This window comes from Channa argus, chromosome 8, assembly GCF_033026475.1.
Source record: "Channa argus isolate prfri chromosome 8, Channa argus male v1.0, whole genome shotgun sequence".
NCBI classification, from domain to species: Eukaryota; Metazoa; Chordata; class Actinopteri; order Anabantiformes; family Channidae; genus Channa; species Channa argus.
Window position 1 is genome coordinate 25,519,714 of NC_090204.1, and position 16,818 is coordinate 25,536,531.

At 40.5% G+C, this 16,818-nt stretch overlaps 2 protein-coding genes across 4 annotated transcripts in view; one reads left to right on the top strand and one right to left on the bottom strand.

Annotated features, from left to right (window-relative positions):
- phactr1 (phosphatase and actin regulator 1) overlaps positions 1-10,424 on the top strand; it is a 35,971-nt gene extending 25,547 nt beyond the window's left edge. For 2 of the 3 annotated variants that reach the window (XM_067513925.1, XM_067513923.1), the window contains 11 exons: positions 2,109-2,189; positions 2,955-3,077; positions 3,173-3,376; positions 3,464-3,725; positions 4,396-4,598; positions 5,576-5,732; positions 6,289-6,344; positions 6,978-7,039; positions 8,595-8,735; positions 8,824-8,900; positions 9,041-10,424. In XM_067513925.1, coding sequence (XP_067370026.1) covers positions 2,109-2,189; positions 2,955-3,077; positions 3,173-3,376; positions 3,464-3,725; positions 4,396-4,598; positions 5,576-5,732; positions 6,289-6,344; positions 6,978-7,039; positions 8,595-8,735; positions 8,824-8,900; positions 9,041-9,056 — 1,382 coding nt within the window. In that variant the 3' untranslated portion in view covers positions 9,057-10,424. The remainder of the gene's footprint in view (positions 1-2,108; positions 2,190-2,954; positions 3,078-3,172; positions 3,377-3,463; positions 3,726-4,395; positions 4,599-5,575; positions 5,733-6,288; positions 6,345-6,977; positions 7,040-8,594; positions 8,736-8,823; positions 8,901-9,040) is intronic. The other variant, XM_067513924.1, reaches the window with a different exon arrangement.
- Positions 8,378-16,578, bottom strand: tbc1d7 (TBC1 domain family, member 7). Its single transcript, XM_067513931.1, has 8 exons — positions 16,295-16,578; positions 15,977-16,096; positions 15,399-15,479; positions 14,785-14,975; positions 12,564-12,701; positions 12,048-12,193; positions 10,883-11,012; positions 8,378-10,794 (listed from the first exon to the last, which is right to left on the bottom strand). The coding sequence occupies exons 2-8, from the start codon at positions 16,086-16,088 to the stop codon at positions 10,708-10,710; spliced, it is 885 nt and encodes a 294-aa protein (XP_067370032.1). The 5' UTR covers positions 16,089-16,096; positions 16,295-16,578; the 3' UTR covers positions 8,378-10,707.
- Between the last annotated feature and the right edge of the window lie 240 nt (positions 16,579-16,818).

Below are 16,818 nucleotides of genomic sequence, written 5' to 3' on the forward strand. Positions count from 1 at the left end.
GTTACTTACATCAAGTGACAGTGCTAACTCGACATACCCCAGGTAGCAGTGCAGTTTTATACCATTCGCTTACATATACTCCCATAACTGAAACCATAGAAGCTAATTGAAAATCAGTGAACTCACCCTTTATTTACATTCATCAGAGATGCAAACACAACAGCTGCAGGAGAGTCGATAACAACTGCAGCCAGGAATGAGCTTTAAATAGTGATTGTCGTGCTGCCAGCGTGTTGTCTCTTTAGCAGTGAATTAACTGTCCCTGCAGAGCGATACAATGCTGAAGGAACGTCAGCGTTGGTGCATATGTCTCGTTCAGAGCTGTAATATGACCTGATCAGTAGCTGTGAAGATGGAGAAAGCTTGTGTTCTGAATGGAAGCTGTTGTTGTCTCTCAGCTGGCTGAATTGGTCCACGTCCTGTTCTCACTGAGAGACACCAACACAAAGCGGAGTGCTGAGGAGAGGCTTCCTGCAGCCAAGCTGTTCTCCCAGCTGTCACAGTGCTTGATTTTTAAAAATGTTATTTAATCGGCTCAGACCTGCCTCTAAATAACACGCAGGATGTGTTTTACGGCACACGTTTGCACACAGGTGGATGCGTGGAGTGAGAACCATGTGTTCTTTCTGGAGCCTTTGACCCTGTTCAGTCAGACTACAATAAATTCTGTGTGTCTGTGATGGTCTAACACAGACAAAGTAACATCCATGTGAAGGGTAATTTAGTTTTTAATGGGATGAAGATGTATATAGTGTTTCCAGCAAGCAAGAGAAAAACTAAAAAATAATGAAACTATTTTTTTAATTATTCTTTTACTTGATGTTGGCAACCTGTCAACCAAACAAAAACTGTGGTGTTTCTGTAGTAGCATACAGTTACAGTTGTATATTTGCTGATGTGTACTCCTTTCCTGTTGAGTCAGAGCAGTATCTTTATGAATTGTTTCTAAACGCTGAGGTCCCCTGGTTCTCCTGCAGTGTTTAACCCTGTTCCGCTGTTAACCTCTGTGGGTAACTGGCTGATTGTTTTCATCATGTGTTTTGTTGTGAGTAATGTCCACGGCCCCTGCACACAGTTAATTTGATGAAAACACAGAGTAAAACCTGGCACGATGTGTCTCGAAGAGAGACTAGATGAAGCCTAATGATTCCCTTGAAACTCTGTCGTAAGCAAACAGCAATTAAATTCTTTAGCTAAGCCGTTAGGATAAAATCTGAATAACAGCATGTGAGGATGTATGAAAAGCTGATATAGTGAGGTAATTCTCACCCAACAGAGTAATACAACTTGGATCCATGGATCCTGTCATGTCAGTTTCAAAAGTCACATTCATTCATTTTGAACTATAAAGTTGCGCCTTTTTATATATTTTAGAGCTTTTATATGCGAGAGTTGCAACAGGAAGGGAATCCGATGTAAAAACGCATGCGGACAATGTTGTGGCGACTCCTGAAGGGACAATCTGAAAGCTGTGGATCTTTGTTTAAAAGTACTGTGTTAAATGGAATATGTTATTTTCACTTTCCCCCCCTAAAATCATAAAAGAAAGTCCTGTTTAAAAGATAAGAAGTAGATGAAAACCACAGGATATTGCTGAAAAACCTAAAGGGAACATGAATAATTAAGAGTTTAGATGTAGATCTTTTGCCAAAGATTTAGTGTAGTGTAGTGTTCAGATCACTCATATCAGATCTTTGTCAGGTCATTGTCTGAACCTTAATTTAACTGTGAGTTAAATGTTTAGAACATCAGATAAAGCAAAGAGGCCTCAGAAAACAATTATTATTATTATTTTAACACAGTGAACATATGATTTCAGTCAATTTGTACATATAGGGGTAATTTTTAAACTTGTGTGAGAAGCTACACCACAGCCTGCATCGAACTAAACATAAAAGTATGACCTCTCTCCCTGTTTCTTTGAGAAGCAGTGAGCTCGTAGTGAAACACAGCTCGGAACGTGACTCACACGATTATTAGTGGGTAACAACAAGGATGGAAGGAGTCCAAACAAACCTCTGCTGCATCCGACACCTAGGCATTTAACCAGGGACCAGTTTTCTTATTGTCACCATTGTTTTGACGTCGTGTCCTTTCTGTTCCCATAGTGCTGGAGAGAAAAATGTCCACGCGCCAGAGCAGAGAGGAGCTCATCAAGAAAGGAGTCCTGAAGGAGATTTATGAGAAAGGTGAGGGTCAGGGTGAAGAAGAAAAATGTTGCAGTGCTAAAACTGCTAGTTGGTTATGTTTCAAATCATTCTTGTATTGTTTGATTTCAGTTTGTTATGTATGTGTCTACCTGGGGAAAAATATTAACACTGTAAATCATATTAAATATGCAATAGACTTTAAGGTATCAGTCATTAAAATCTTTATTTTTCCCATGTAAATAGTTTTGTCTGTTACAGTTGAACACTGGAACATGGTTCAATCTATAAAAAATCATTTGATCATTTTACATATAGCTGGTAAATCTTTACACACATTTATTGTGCACATTATTTTATCTATTTATTTTTCAGAAACATATCTTGTATTTGAAAGGAAATACTGTCTGTCCTAATAATGTGGCATTGTCTTGATGACTTGAAAGGGTGTCTTTGTCAACGTGGCAGCAACACAAGCAATGAAAGAAGTCAACATGCAACATGCCCATCAATTCATCATGATTTTGCAGTTTTGTTCAACTTGATCTATAGGTAAAGCTAAACGGTAAATGATACGTCTATTTATGAAAAGAAGAAAATAAATATTTGCTTTCAAGGATAATCCCACCTTTCACCTTCCAGGTAATGTCTGCAACCAGATCCACCTGAATCCTACTGCTAAACTTCACTAAAGCCTGTGTGAGGCAAACTCATGATGTTCTGCACAAAATCCAATTTCTGCATTTGCTTATTCTTGATCGTCTCTTTTCCTCTTCACTTCCTTTGCTGCCGTGTGTTTCTCTGCAGATGGCTCCTCTCCAGCCTTAATGGAGGAGGTGAAGATGGAGAACGGGCGCTCTCCAGTGCTTGGCTCCAGCCTGTCAGAGTGTGAAGGTGGTGAGCTGATGGAAGGAGCAGCTGCAGCTGTAGGTAGGCAGCAGAGCCTCAGACCCACAGCTATGTCATCACTTACTGCACACACTGTGGCTTCTGATCCTTCTGCTTTTTGTTTTTGAACTGCTCAGGCTCTGTGGAGTTTCCACTGCCCAGTGAAGGAGCATGTCAACAGGACAACGTACAGAAATCCATCCAGGCTCTGCCCACCAAGAAGTCCACTGTGTATATGGCTGACGGTGCTGAGTCAGCACTCTCCAGACCTCCATCGCTACCGAAACAACCTCCTGCACTGCCACCCAAACCCTTCACCAGGCTACCCAATCACATGACAGGTACAGTCATATGTGTGGATAGTCACGGTAATATTTCTGACTCTCTGCAGGTTTTCTAATCCCCCCACATCCTCGCTCTCGTTGCAGAAGGTGGCCCGGTCAAGTTGCCATGTATGTCGGTGAAGTTATCTCCTCCTCTACCTCCTAAGAAGCTCATGATCTCTGTACCCACAGGGAGCATGGAGCCCTCTTCGCTCGCCTTCCAGAAGTGCCCCGCCCCTCCCAGCCATGCTCCAATAGGCGGGCATCCCCTGCAGTATGGGACGATCCCTGTCCCCCTCCACCCACCTAGTCGAATCATAGAGGAACTTAACAAGACCCTGGCCCTCACCATGCAGAGGTTTGAGAGGTGAGAATCCAGACCAAACACTGACATGATGCAGGACGTTAGTCTATAGTCTTACTTTCACACTTTGAGCCAGAACAATCTAAAACGTGGCTGTGAAACCTTGTGCAAGACGTCTACATACAGGGAAAAGACAGCCGGAAGGTTCAGCGGCCCAGGGTGGTGTATACTCTTCATCTTCTTATCTCTGCTCCAAAGACGCTTTTCAGTCTCCCAGTTTTCACTTTGCCGTTTCAGTGTCTACATTTAGATTCCTTTTTAAACTAGATTTTATTCATCCAGAAGTTCTCGCCCTGCTGCCTACTTCTGGAAATGTCAGATTTCTGCTACAAAGTGATTGATGTCACGTGAGACACTGTGGTGTTTTCATCACTCCTGGTCTATGAAAGTATGTTTGCTCCATTCCTTCTCCTCCCCACTTCACTTTCTTTTCTGCTGTTGATGATGGAGGAGGTGATAAATCATGTTTATTTGCTAATTCTGGTAGAATTTCTCCTATTCCCTGACTGTGCTTTCATTGGGATTGTTGAGTTTATGACAGGAAGGAAGTTTGATGGGCCCAGACAAATTCATTCTTTTATGCTGCTCTCCTGTTATTTCACATCTTAAAAACCACTTCATGTGACTCTCAGCACACACCTCTGACATCCGCCCCCTTCCCACCACCCTGTAGCTCCATGATGCACGCTGTTCCCACGGTGATGATCGAGTGTGATGACGACAAAGAAAACCTCCCCAACGAGGCAGACTACGAGGACCTTCCAGGTATGTACAAGGATGAGGAAGACGAAGAGGAAGATGAGGAGGAGGATGAAGACGAGGAAGAAGATGATGAGGAAGAAGACGAGGAAGAGGAGGATGATACACTGTTTACAAGTAGGTGTCTTTCTTTACCTCTGTGGTGATTGCACTGAGGGGGTTTGTGGAAGCAGCTCAACACATTAAGACTTGTTTCTTTTGCTGTTAGCATGTGTCAGTATTGTGCGTATGAGCATATGTGCATCTCCATATGTTGGGACAAGCACAATTTTAGCTGTTTGTGTTAAGAGATGCAAATTATTCATCACAACCATGATGAATTGGTAACACTTCATTTTACAGGTCCATTGTTTTATTTCTTGACTTATTCCTGCAAAGCTCAATTTAGTTTGGTGCCAGCTGCAGGAAAAATACTTATTGACTTTCAGGGGAATTTCCAATAAAGAAAATCCCCAATTTAAACCTCAAGAAACACAGATTTACCATTCAGCTAATCTGCTGGGCTATGATTGACAACAGAGGACATCAAATATTTTCAGTTGTCTTTTTGCTGAAGTTAATATCAACTTGAATGGTTCTTTCTAAGAAACTTTTTGAAAATGGCTTTAAATACACTGGCCACAGCCTATGGCTTTGTAAATTTAGTCTGTTTTTCATATAGAACATTATGTTGATTTATAATAAAAACCCAGGATTGGGGTAGGCACATGTTTTACCAGGCTAAAACAGGGCTAAAAGGAAAAATTAAAGCTGCTATAACAAATTAAATTGGCCTCCAGGGGGCAAAAGAACTTGAGAGCAAACTGAAAAACAAAGACCTCACATAAGAGTTTTATGCAACAAATGCAGCTTCCACCAGAACTGCATACAAAAACTTCCACTAACAATTCCAGTAACATCCAGGAACATTCTGTACAGAAACTGTTAGCATCTTAGGTCAGACCATTATCTGTTATCAAACTATTAAAGAAGACCGAGACAAGGTGGTTCTGGATTCCTTCTGCCTTGATAAAAATTATGTTGTGCGCATTATGAAATGAGTGGTCTGAACTATGTCCGTGTGTATTCATAAACCTTTCCTGTGATCATTGTAGGCACACTGGCCATGAAGGTTCTCCGTAAAGACTCTCTGGCCATCAAGCTGAGTAACCGTCCAACAAAGAGAGAGCTGGAGGAGAAGAACATCTTGCCGCTACAGTCGGACCAGGAGCGACTCGAGTCTCGACAGCAAACAGCCACCAAACTTACGAGGTGAGCTGTAGCAAGATCACACACATTACTGAGAGTGCTGTGACCTCTGATCTGACATGAGCTGGCTGTTTAAGGGGTCAGGCGGTGGATGATGAGGGAACAATATGCAGCTTTATATGGGCGGATTACGATATTGGGGGGGGGGGCATATTATCTCTTTATGGGTCCTATGGACTGAGATTCTCATGGGTTGTTTTCCGTCTGTTTGTGGTCACTTTGAACATTGCGTCAGTTTTTCTTAGTTTTCTGTCTGTTCTTGGTCAGTGTATGTCTCATTCTAGAAACATTATTGTCCAACAGCTTTTTCCTTCCCAAAGAAAAGACGTCCTGATTCAGAACTACAATTTATTTTATAGAAATGATGTGAAAATTTGACCTTGGAGATTCTAAAAGTGAAGCCTGTACAGCTCATAGACAGTGTACATTCATAAAATGCAGCATCATAAAAAATTACCTGCACAGTCAGCTTGTCCACAAGAAAGTCCCATCTGAAAGAGGACAAACATTAACATAATTTTAAAAAGCTTTCCTGAAATAGATGTTTCCTTCTTTTCAGACGGTTGAGTCAGAGGCCAACAGCAGAGGAGCTGGAACAGAGGAACATACTGAAACGTAAGTCACTTTGCATATGATAAGGAAAAGACAAATATTAATTAGTGTGTGAACCACACGATGAGGATATTGGTGCCCTGACAGAGTGAAACACAGATTACATCAGGTACATACATTTTAAATAAAATTTGCTGCATCTCCAAAAACAAACCCTGGGTCCATCCTGAATGAGGAAAAGTGGGCTTTCTGGTCCGGGGTCACGATCAAGAAGTACAAAGAGGCTCTGAGGGGAAGGCTGGGACAGAGAATAAAGTAAAGCAACAGCAGGGACGTGAGGAGGGACATGAAGAGCATCACAGGCTATAAGACCAACAGCCATGGATCAAGCCAACAAATGTAGCCCCCACAGGTCTCCCCCAAGATCTCAAAACCTTACATCAGACCAGTAGAGGAGAGACATGAACAAGCCATGGCCCACAAAGTTTTCCACTGACTCTGCTGTTGTAGGATGTGTTCCTGGTGAGGACATCACACCAGTCAGTGTTGGACAGTTTTGTGGACTTGTGTGGGCTTAATTATCTGTAGCTGAATCAGAAAATAACCGAGAGACAATAAACTAGATTGGACAGTTTAGTAAAAAGAAAGTAGTTTGAATTTTGTTTTTGTTTATGCTTTTTCTCTTGTTCACACCAGCTCGAAACGATCTGGAGGAGCAGGAGGAGAAGAGGGAGATCAAGAGGCATTTGTCCAAAAAGGTAAGACAAAGACAAGATGGAGATGGTCTCTGACCAATTCAATTCAACTTTATTTATAGAGCGCCAATTCACAACAAAGTCATCTCAGGGCACTTTACAGAATAAAGTCAAGACTATTAAGATGTATAGAGAGAACCCAACAAATCCCCCTTGAACAAGCCCTAGGCAGCAGTGGAGAGGAAAAACTCCCTTTAACGGAAAAAACCTCCAGCAGAACGGTGGACCGCAATTTGCCTAGACCGGTTGGGGTGAGTGGAAAGTGGAGAGAAAAGAAAAGAGCAACAAAAGCAACAACAAAACATCGGGCAGGTTGGTAGGACCAGTAGCTGCAGACTGGAAACACACAGCTCCAAGGCCGTGGACACTTGGAGAAGGTGAAAGAGAGACAGAGACACAGAAGGACAAAGACAACTACCGTGGGGCGGGGTGAGAGGAGAGGAGAGGAGAGAGGGTCAAGAGGAGGAAAGGAGCTCAGTGCATTGGGGGGAGGGTCCCCCAGCAGTCTAAGCCTATAGCAGCATGTCTACAACTAACTACAAGGTTTATCAAAGAGGAAGGTTTTAAGCCTGGACTTGACCAGTGGAAACATTAAAATATTAATGTGTGTGTGTGTGTGTGTGTGTGTGTGTGTGTGTGTGTATTCATCTTCAGTACTGAGAAGTTTTGTTGTAATAGATTTGAGATAAAGCTACTACAGAGCAATAGTCTCTACTTTGACCTTATTTTGTCTCTTTCATTTCATCATAAACGTGTAAATATTTCACGTAACTTAAAAAAAACTTTTTTTACATTTAATGTTAATCTTGTAATATAACGTGCAAGAAGGTCCAATCTAAAAGATATGTTAATACTGAAATACAACGTATTGATTTTGCTTTTCATGTAACACTGCTAAATTTTACCATACAATCAAGACATGCAGTAAATCTATGTCCTTCAATGCAGAACCAAGTCGGGAGCCAGATTTATTATGAACATAAACTGTTTGTTTTGTTAGAAATGGGTGTATATGTACTGTATAAACCTGCACTGGCTGCTTTATTAGTTACACCTGTACACTCTAATGCAGCCCACTTTTAATACATCACACTCCAGTTTACCTCCACAACCCACTTTGGCCTCGACAAGAAACAGAGACTAGACCTGTAAACCAGACAGTTTCAACTGAGAAATTATAACATTGTAAAAGTAGAAGTAGCTGCTGTATTGGATTGCATTTGATTGTACAGGTGTACCTAATAAAGTGGCCAGTGAGTGTATAGGTATTATATACTTTTTAATGTTTTCCACTGACACTTTTTGATTTGTGAGTTTGACACTTGACACTCAGAAGACAAATGAGAGAACAGTTGTTTATTGGCATTATCTCATTGACCTAAAAACAGTATATTGCACATATCCCACATTTTCACACCATGAACAGCCGCTTCTTTTCAGTCACAGACCTTTACCACTGCTTTTCTTTTCGGCACAGATTTTCCTCAGCATGCATTTTGCGCAGCACAGAGAACGTGAACAGTGATTGCATATGATGCTACTTTCTTCCGCCTTGTAGCTCAGCCAAAGGCCGACAGTGGAGGAGCTGAGAGAGGCGAAAATCCTCATCCGCTTCAGTGATTACGTGGAGGTCGCTGAGGCTCAGGACTACGACAGGAGAGCAGACAAACCTTGGACAAGGCTAACGGCTGCTGATAAGGTCAGCAATAAAGAACAATTCACTTACGACTACTTCAAGAATTCTGAATTCAAGTAAACACGCGTGTAAATATGTTCCTGTTTTCTAGGCTGCCATAAGAAAAGAGTTAAATGAGTTTAAAAGCACAGAGATGGAGGTACATGAGTCCAGCCGTCATTTGACCAGGTAAGAGTAAAGGTCTTGCTGGTCCCCGAAGTGAATATTTGGATGTGGTGTCGTTGCCAGATAAAGGCTCATGTACCAATTTTAATGACAGAATAAAAAGCTACTGTCATTACCTTTACGGTCTCTCTCCCTCGCTGCAGGTTTCATCGGCCATAATATTGCTCAGTCAGACCTCGACACTGCTTTTATACTGAGACACAAAAGCCTCAAGCTTTCAGACTGCTACATGCTGCCCTGGTACTGCTGACTTCAGACTGTCGGACTGGACTAAACACGATGTGTGAGTTTGAGCCCTTAATGGAAATGGAAGCAAAAAAGAAATTGCATTCAAACAGTTTAAACTTTAGACTGGCATCTCCCTTCAGTGGAGATTTTAAAAACCTCTTGATATTCAAAGCTTTTAATCGTCATTTTTTTATGATGAAGAGGTGGAGATATGTTTAATTTGCTGCACTTTTGATTTTTTTTTTTTTTTTTTTTTTAAATAAGGCCTTTAGAAGTCAAACAGAAACTGTGCCAATTTTCAATGTTGTTAAGGTGAAGACGGGACTTTTTTTAACACAGGGATTCTTTTTTTGCCTTTCACTATGTTCTCAATCTCCTTTCTCAAATGAACTAATCTTACCTTTGCAGGGTGCTTGTGTTGCCACAGTTTTATTCCACAGATGAAATCTCAATAGTCGTTCCTCTCATTTTGCCGGAGGAATAAAAATATTTACAACAGCCTATGCTGTTGTGGGCAGCTGAATCTTAAGCCAAAATGTTCTAAAAACCTAATCAGTCCTAAAATGCTCTTTACAAACCAGTGACAGTAAAAAAAAAAAAAAAATTGACATCTCCAAAACATGTTCACATTTATCATTTCAGCAATAACTTCTAGTTTCTCCTTGTGTGTCCATCTGCTGATGGGCTGCATTCAAGAGCTCAAACACTCTCCAGATCCCCAATTTAAACCAAAGCAACTTGACTTGCTGTGGAAGTCTTGACCTTGAATGCATCCCAGGGTGACTGCTGTTAAGAGTTCAGTAACCCACTGTGTCTCTGTGCCTACAGTATTGTTTACAGGGATTTAATGGTTGCCAAATAACCTTGTTTCATTCGATACAGTGAAATTTTCCAAAATGCTCCACTGAAATACAACACTTCAATATTTATTTCAGTCTGCCACCTTAGTTTCTGCCTCTTTTAAATCGTTCGGCCATCGAATATCCACAAACTGGCAATTGTAACCATGTTATTAAGAGAACCGGTTGCGTGTTTTATGACTGTGTGTCTGAATGTGTATGAGTGTATGCTTGTGTACAAGAGTCAGTAATATTACTGCTACTTGTATGTTTAAATGTTTTGAGAGAATATTCTCAAAATTATGAGACTTGTAAATAGCAGAAGAAAGTAAGCAAGAATTATCAAATGTTTTTTTTTTGTAAAGCAGAAATACTGCATGTGGGTATTAATTTATTGTGAGTCTTATATGATGTATGCAGTTTCTTAAAGAAAGAAACTTATTAAAAAAAAATAAGTTTGCGTCCTTGTCTTTGTCTAAACAGTTTTTCTAGACATTTGCACATAACGTCTTCAGTCATCAGCATGAACTTCCACTCTGTACAGCAGCTCAGTTCTGTGTATGTCCATTCAAGTCCGAGGCTTATCAAACGTGGCCTGTGTTGAGTTTCCAGTTCAGTCATGGTGACACAAACCTGCACAGACTGAACAAGACAGTCTCCCAGTGGATTTAAGTCTTTGTGTATTCTGGGAAAGCATCTCACCTCCAGGTCCACATTTCTTCGGCATAAGGAGCATTACATGGCTAAACTGTGTGCATCGGGGTGCCACAGTATTTATGCCACAAGTCGATAGCTTTAGTCACAATGGCGTCCGTGTTTTCCTGCGGTATCTAGAAGAGAAAAACAAGTCCCTTGTTTTAAAGAGTCATTTTTTTCTATTAGAGAACAGCCTAACAATACGTACTGTTCTTTACTCACATTGCACAGGAACTTGCCCACGCCTTCAGCCCGGTTGATGGCCATTAACACAATCTTGTAGCTGAGGAGAATCTCCAGGGCAACAAACACGAGAATCTTACAGGAGCCACTTATCACCTTGTCCCACACCCTGAAGAAATTTCAGTTAAAAAAAACAACCAGTCAGTGACATATCAAAGGTGACTTTGAGTGCAAATAATACTTTGTGCCATAGTAACTTTACTAAAAGTATGAAGGTTGGGTGCTTCAGTAAACAGGTATCTTTATCCTAATCCTGGAGCTTCAGATGTTCTAGTTACACCAAGCTATAACTGATACATTTTAATACATCTATCCTGCAGTAAATCCTCATAGTTTTAGCTGAAACATTTCAGAGAGGTGCTAATTGTGGAGCCAGAAGTTGCTGTTAAAGCTGCATTATGTTTTATTACAGGCCTTCCATTATTGAAAAATCTCCCTAAAATTTAAAAAAAACTAAAGATTAACAGCTTGAAGACGGAGGACTTGTTGCAGGACTGTTGGATTAGACTGCAGTAAACTAAACTTATGATATACAGGATATAACATCCTGCATTGAGCCATCACTTCTTTATCAGTCAAAAAGCTCCAGCTGCCATAGGTCACTAAGGAACAGTATGTGTCACAGTGTGAAGCTGAAAAACACCAGGGTTTAGCTATAATACAGAGACAGCCTCTCAGTGAATCATCGCTAAATAAATAATGGTTCAGTATTTAACATTCATGCAAATGTCCTTGTGTGTAGACAAAGCTGTAACTTTCTGTTCCACTCAAATGTTAATACTTTTAACAGTACATTGGAAAAGTAGTCAAGATAATAACATCCCAAAAGAAAATAACTTTAACAAGCTGTAAGCATGTGAATAAGTCAAATAATACACAAAAACAGACCCATCCGGTAATTAACTGCTTGTTAATTAGCATCGTGGTAATATGATATAAATGCTGCCCTATAGGTACATGTTCATGGGCACAAGGCTCATTTGAGGGTGAAAGGAGCACTCCAGTTTGAATCTGCATGTTTAAACAAGGTAAAAGTACCTGAAATCCTGCTGTTTGTCTCTTTGGTGCACACCAGAATGAATGGGTCAAAGTATAAACCTGATGGAAAGTGAATCCTAAGTGAGTAACAACTGTGAGTTGGTACCTCTGCAAGCTGCACTCAGGCAGGCAGCCAGCGAAGCAGCATCTAAACCACAGGCTGTAGGGCAGCTGGGACAGAGCTCCAGTGATCTTCAAGTGGTTCAGCAGCCGAGGTTCCTCCTGACTCAGATAATGCTCCAGGCTCTTTGGCTGCAGAACAGGACAGCATTCACAAGTGACATCATCAACCAGAAGCTAAACTCATATTACAATTAGTCATTTAGCAGATGCTTTTATCCAAGCAACTTACAAGTATCCAGCAGACACTAGGGACAACTTGGGGGTTCAGTGTCTCTTTATCGTCACCAACTGCTATGACTATGAAACGTAATTATTCTTTCTAAGTGGTTTTGCAGCTACTGCAGTGAAAGCAATATATTTGCAAGATGCAGCAATATGATCTATGACCAGAAAAAAGAGGCTTGCTAGCAAAGGAGACTAAAGACATTCAATTTGCTGTGATAATTACAATTTACAGATAATATTCAAGGCTTATTCGTTAACTAAACGTAACACTTACAAGATGAGGTATTGAGTCTCCAAACTTCGCGTGGAACTGATTGACAAAACACTTGATCAGCCAGTAGCAGTCGACAGGATCCTCTGCAATCTCCTCCATGGCTCGACTGATGGCGAGGAACTCCTCATCCATGTCATCCTGCAGCAATAACACACCAATTACATACATATGATTATGTGTATGAATATGTGTGGTGAAATCACTGCAGTAATGATTTGTATGTATATTTTATGATTTACTTATGTAGATGTAGTGTAAATAAAACTTGCACTTGTATTTGAATACAGTGGTGGACAAAGTACCCAAAAACTGTACCTAAGTGAAAGTACAAATACACAAAAATGTACTATAATAGAGGTATAAGTACCCACTGACATTTCTACTTAAGTAAAAGTAAGTAAGTACATGATTTATGTTTTACTTAAAGGATTAATAGGACTTTGTAAAAGTACTTTTTGTCTCCCTGTCTCTCTTAGTGGACCAGTGCTGTTTTGTGTTTTCGGGGGGATTGAATGTTACCATTACCTAATGAGTGATCAGCTGTAACAAGGCAACACAACAAGTTGTTGAATCTTGAAGCTTCTCTCAGTTTTATTCCTAAGCTCATCATGTTGGACCATCACACAGTGAAAGTAACAGCTCTGTCATTCCAACAATAAAACACTGATACAACCACTGAGAAAATGTCCAGAGAGCTGGACATGGGGTGAGGACGCAAAGAATTAAACAGCCACAGAAATAAATCCCTTAACAAAGAGGAAACATGAGTGTGAAGGTCTGTGCTTCTCCTGGAGCTTTAATCTGTTCTTTACACCCGATTTAATGCAAGTAAACACAGTGGATGGTCGTAACCCCACTGAGCATTAGTGCATGTGGCTGTCGCCTTCAGAAGGAGAACAAAAAAACAAATGTATGTGTGAATCAGCAGGGATCAGCTCTGTCCCTGTTCACAGCACAGTGACACCAAGAACTGGCTTTGCTCTGCTTTACACCTCCCCCTGTCTCTTTTTTAATTTTTTGAGCGTTTTGTGCCAATGATGTTCTGGTGAAAATTCTGCATGTTGAAGACTGTTATGTACAAATTATACGTGTGTCTGAGTAAACATGTAAATTTCATCGAGTGGTCCTGTGGATTTGTGCATGTGGACACGAGAGCAACAAGCTAAGGCTTCAATTGGAAACCTACAAGTCCTCTGCAGTGACTGCAGATCACAATCTGCACAACACACCAAACAGTAAAATTACCACATACCTGCTCACTTTGACTACTGCTAATATGTCAAATAAATATTTTAATAAGACCATGGAAGCAGGAACTAATAGTATGCCTCTGCCTTGTTTAGTGAAGAGATACATGTCTCACTAGTGATTTGTTCTTTGTTTTTCATAAATAACAAGAAAAGTGGTTTAATATGGAATGTGTAAAGTAACGTAATTGTAATATAATATAACTTTGATTAGAACTGTAAAGTAAAAGACGAAGTAGTCATAATTAAATCTACTTAAGTACAGATACATTACAAAATGCACTTAACTGCAGTTTCCTTCCAGGGGTGGGTGAAAAAAAATCCACGTGTATATATTCACAGGGTGAGATCTAACCTATTGCATCTAAATTCAGAATCATAAATGCACAATTTCACTCCGTATACTATCACCACACAACAAGATGAAACAGTGTTCACTAATTTATATTACTGTTGGCTCCTAAAAACGTATCTGCTGTCAGACTCACACTGTTTTGCAAGATAAGAATGTATTGATCAACCAATTCACTAATTTGAAAAACTGCTCATAGGTGCATTTAAACAGGTAAAATATAACAGATTTGAATAAATCAAAAGCAGCAATAACTATTTCCAGTCAAAAGCTGTGCTCTCTCTGGAGGTTCACATGCTGTTATTAAAATAAACACGTCTGCCTCTAATACAATATATACAAACAATAAGCCACATGTCTTTGCAACACAAATGATTTTTAACTAATAAAAATTATGCTATCATCCACAAATAATTACCTAGTTTAATCACATTTATGCTGCTGAAACACTTTAATTTACGGTTGCATTAGTTAGGGTTTGGCTTAGGGTACGAATGTTAAACCATTCATTTAATATAAAAAAGAAATCAACAAGCAACAATTAGCTTCACCATTACGTCCTTTTCCTTTTTTGAAATGCACTCAAATATGTTAATGTTACTGTGGTTGTGCTTAATCTTACCGGTGGTAAGGTCTCAGAACACCGAGGGAGCACCTGGCTCTCCAGCTGGAACATGCGCAAGTGGATGTGGGTGGAAGGTGTGGAAGAGTTGATGTATCTCATCACCTCCAAAGCCACCAGGATATCCTGGTACTGCTCTTTCCTGTAACCTCCAACCAGAGCATGAGAGTCACTGTGGGGAGGTAGGATGCCTGCAGGAATGGAAGAGTGGGAATCAGAGAGTATCTACAGCAAAATTAAATGTAAACAGACTAGTGGGGAAAATAACTAGGATAAGAATAAAGATTTTTGTCTGTATGTCAAAGAAGCTTTTATTATAAATCAAAAAACTCCTATTACACAGAGTTTTGTGCAGTACAAACCTGCTCTGTGCATAGAGCAATATCAATTCTTACCATTTTTACACTGTGGTTTTAAATTCTTTTTTATATGTAAAACATTTGAGGAATATTAAAGAATATAGTTCTGTTTATAATATGGGTGCTGTAAATTCTGCACATATCACCCAGTCCTCTCTGCAATGTCATTGAGGTAAGACTGTATCTATTCTCCATGACAGAACTCGACTATTCTGAGTATACCCACAGAGGTAGGAGTGTGTGTGTTTGTCTTACCTAACAGTACCTTCCACACATGGATCCTATACATGGAGGGGAGGGGGAACCTCTGACTGAAGGTGCTCAGCTTTTCTAGATCTGTGAAAGTAGAACCATAGTTATTTCACCACAACCTGAAGTTTACCTGTGATAATGTCACTTACATATACACCGATCAACCATAACATTATGGCCACCTGTGCAACTTAATACAATCCAATACAGTGGCTCTGCCATGAATTCTACTTTCACAAGGTTTTGTTTCTCAGTTTTTAGGTTGAAACTGTCAGAAAGGTGATACTTTTGCCCCCTGCAATCCCCTTTTCCCATCACTGAAATTTTCTGTACTGTAGAGTTTCTGTACCATAAAGTACTCGAGCCACAGAATGCAACCAGAGAAAAAAACAGCTTAGTTCTGCTTTCACTTGATTTAGATTTCTGACTCATAAATTCAAAAAGAAGCTAATAATTAACTGCCCAGTTTATCAGACATTGTTCCCGGTGCCTTTGTTACAATCCACGGGGCAAATACCGTGATTGTACATCCGCCGTGGTCGTTTCCCCCTGGTTGTTTGGGAACAGGAATTGCTACCTACCCAGAGGATTGTCCTTGAGCAGAATTTCCAGGGATTTCTTCTCCTCCACTCCTCTGAAGCCCACTTTCTCATAGTACGCAGAGCGAAAATTTCTCTGAGGGTCGTCAGCCATAATGTGACCTGGGCAAGAAACCTCACAGTAACGTGCAGAAAGTATCCAACAGTACAAAGCTGTTCTTTAGTTTTTTAACATTTAATCAGATGTTGTTTCACGCCTTTAATCGTGTTTGGAAAAACTCCCTGTCTGGGGGATGAAATGCGTTTCTAAGCAAAGCTTTCCTGTGAATTATAACGAGCAGATATTAGCTGTTTTCCTACCTTCGTGTTTCCAATTTGCAGTGTCTCGCAGTTACATCCAGCTAGACGCTACATAGCTGACGTTAGCACGCGCGCTGATGTTAGTTTAGACAGTCAAACCGAAACGTCCCGAGCGTTTTTGCTGTAAAATACACGGTAACTCTAGCGTGAAGCGCTGCCGGTCCAAATTAAAGTATGGCCTATACCACATGTCGAAAAAGAAATGCATAATCTAGTAGCTACCACATTTTAGGCACTTTTGTTTTGATGGAAACACTTCCGGGTTAAACTGCCAAAATAAACCTTGCGGGCGGTCCAGGAACTACATTAGTGAGCCGTTCTAACGCCGGATGCCCTTCCTGACGCAACCCTCCCCAATTTCTAGCGGGCTTGTACCGGCACTGCACAGCTGGGGAGGAGAAGGGACTGTTGAGGGTTCGGTGTCTTGCCCAATGACACTTCGGCATATAGTTGTTTAAAAGGTTACATTACTTATGGGGGGAATTTACGGGACATTTCTTTGCTTTTGCTCCACTGTGGGGGCC